General features: G+C 39.0%; 1 protein-coding gene across 1 annotated transcript in view; it reads left to right on the top strand.

Moving 5' to 3' along the window:
• The window catches only part of LOC119585848 (maestro heat-like repeat-containing protein family member 1), a gene marked incomplete in the record, with an annotated part of 26167 nt that overhangs the window by 16044 nt on the left and 9449 nt on the right, over positions 1-674 (top strand). Inside the window, 2 exon segments of the mRNA XM_037934580.1 lie at positions 30-138; positions 264-410. Of these exon segments, the coding sequence (XP_037790508.1) occupies positions 30-138; positions 264-410 (256 nt within the window).

The following is a 674-nucleotide window of genomic DNA, read 5'->3' as shown; positions in this document are numbered from 1 at the left end:
TATTACAGATATTTCATCTTTGTAAACAGGATGCTGGTTCATGAAGCACCTAAGCACGTTGAGAAGCTTGTCACCCACCTAGACTCTCACCATGCCTATGAGATGCAGAGAGTTACTGTTGCAGCCGTCTTTGCTCAGGTAAGACATGTTGCATTGACAGTCCTTGTGCAATATCCAGTGATTGCACAGAACTGATAGTGATGGCACAAATATAGGGGTTAAATTGTATATGTTTGATATTTACACATATTTGCATAAAATAGTTGATTGCTGAAAAGTGTGGCGGAAACTACGAACTTCTGGAAAGTATTACCGATGGTCTGCTGTCGAGGTTGAATGATCGATCAGTACACGTCCGCCGTCTGGCTGTGCGAGGACTTGCCAACTTTGCACATCTTCAGCAAAATCAAGTAAGTTGAAAATATCCTGGTGTTCAGTTCCTAGCTAACAATAGTATAGAGAAACTAAAGATATTGTTTTGAGTGGTGAGCAAATCATTGTCACCTGGGCAAAGGTTTTCAGGCATTTATATATATGTTCTACCCCTGGTCTGTTCTGAACTTGCAGATTACTGAAAAATATTTATAGAGCATTAAAAAAAATAGAGTTGCACAGAAATGACAAGATAAAAACTGATAATCATTCAGAGGTAGCCATGTTTGTCATATGTGTGT

This window comes from Penaeus monodon, chromosome 20 (assembly GCF_015228065.2).
Source record: "Penaeus monodon isolate SGIC_2016 chromosome 20, NSTDA_Pmon_1, whole genome shotgun sequence".
NCBI lineage: Eukaryota > Metazoa > Arthropoda > Malacostraca > Decapoda > Penaeidae > Penaeus > Penaeus monodon.
The sequence above is the reverse complement of the archived record's forward strand: the minus strand, read 5'-3'. Positions and strand labels throughout refer to the sequence as shown.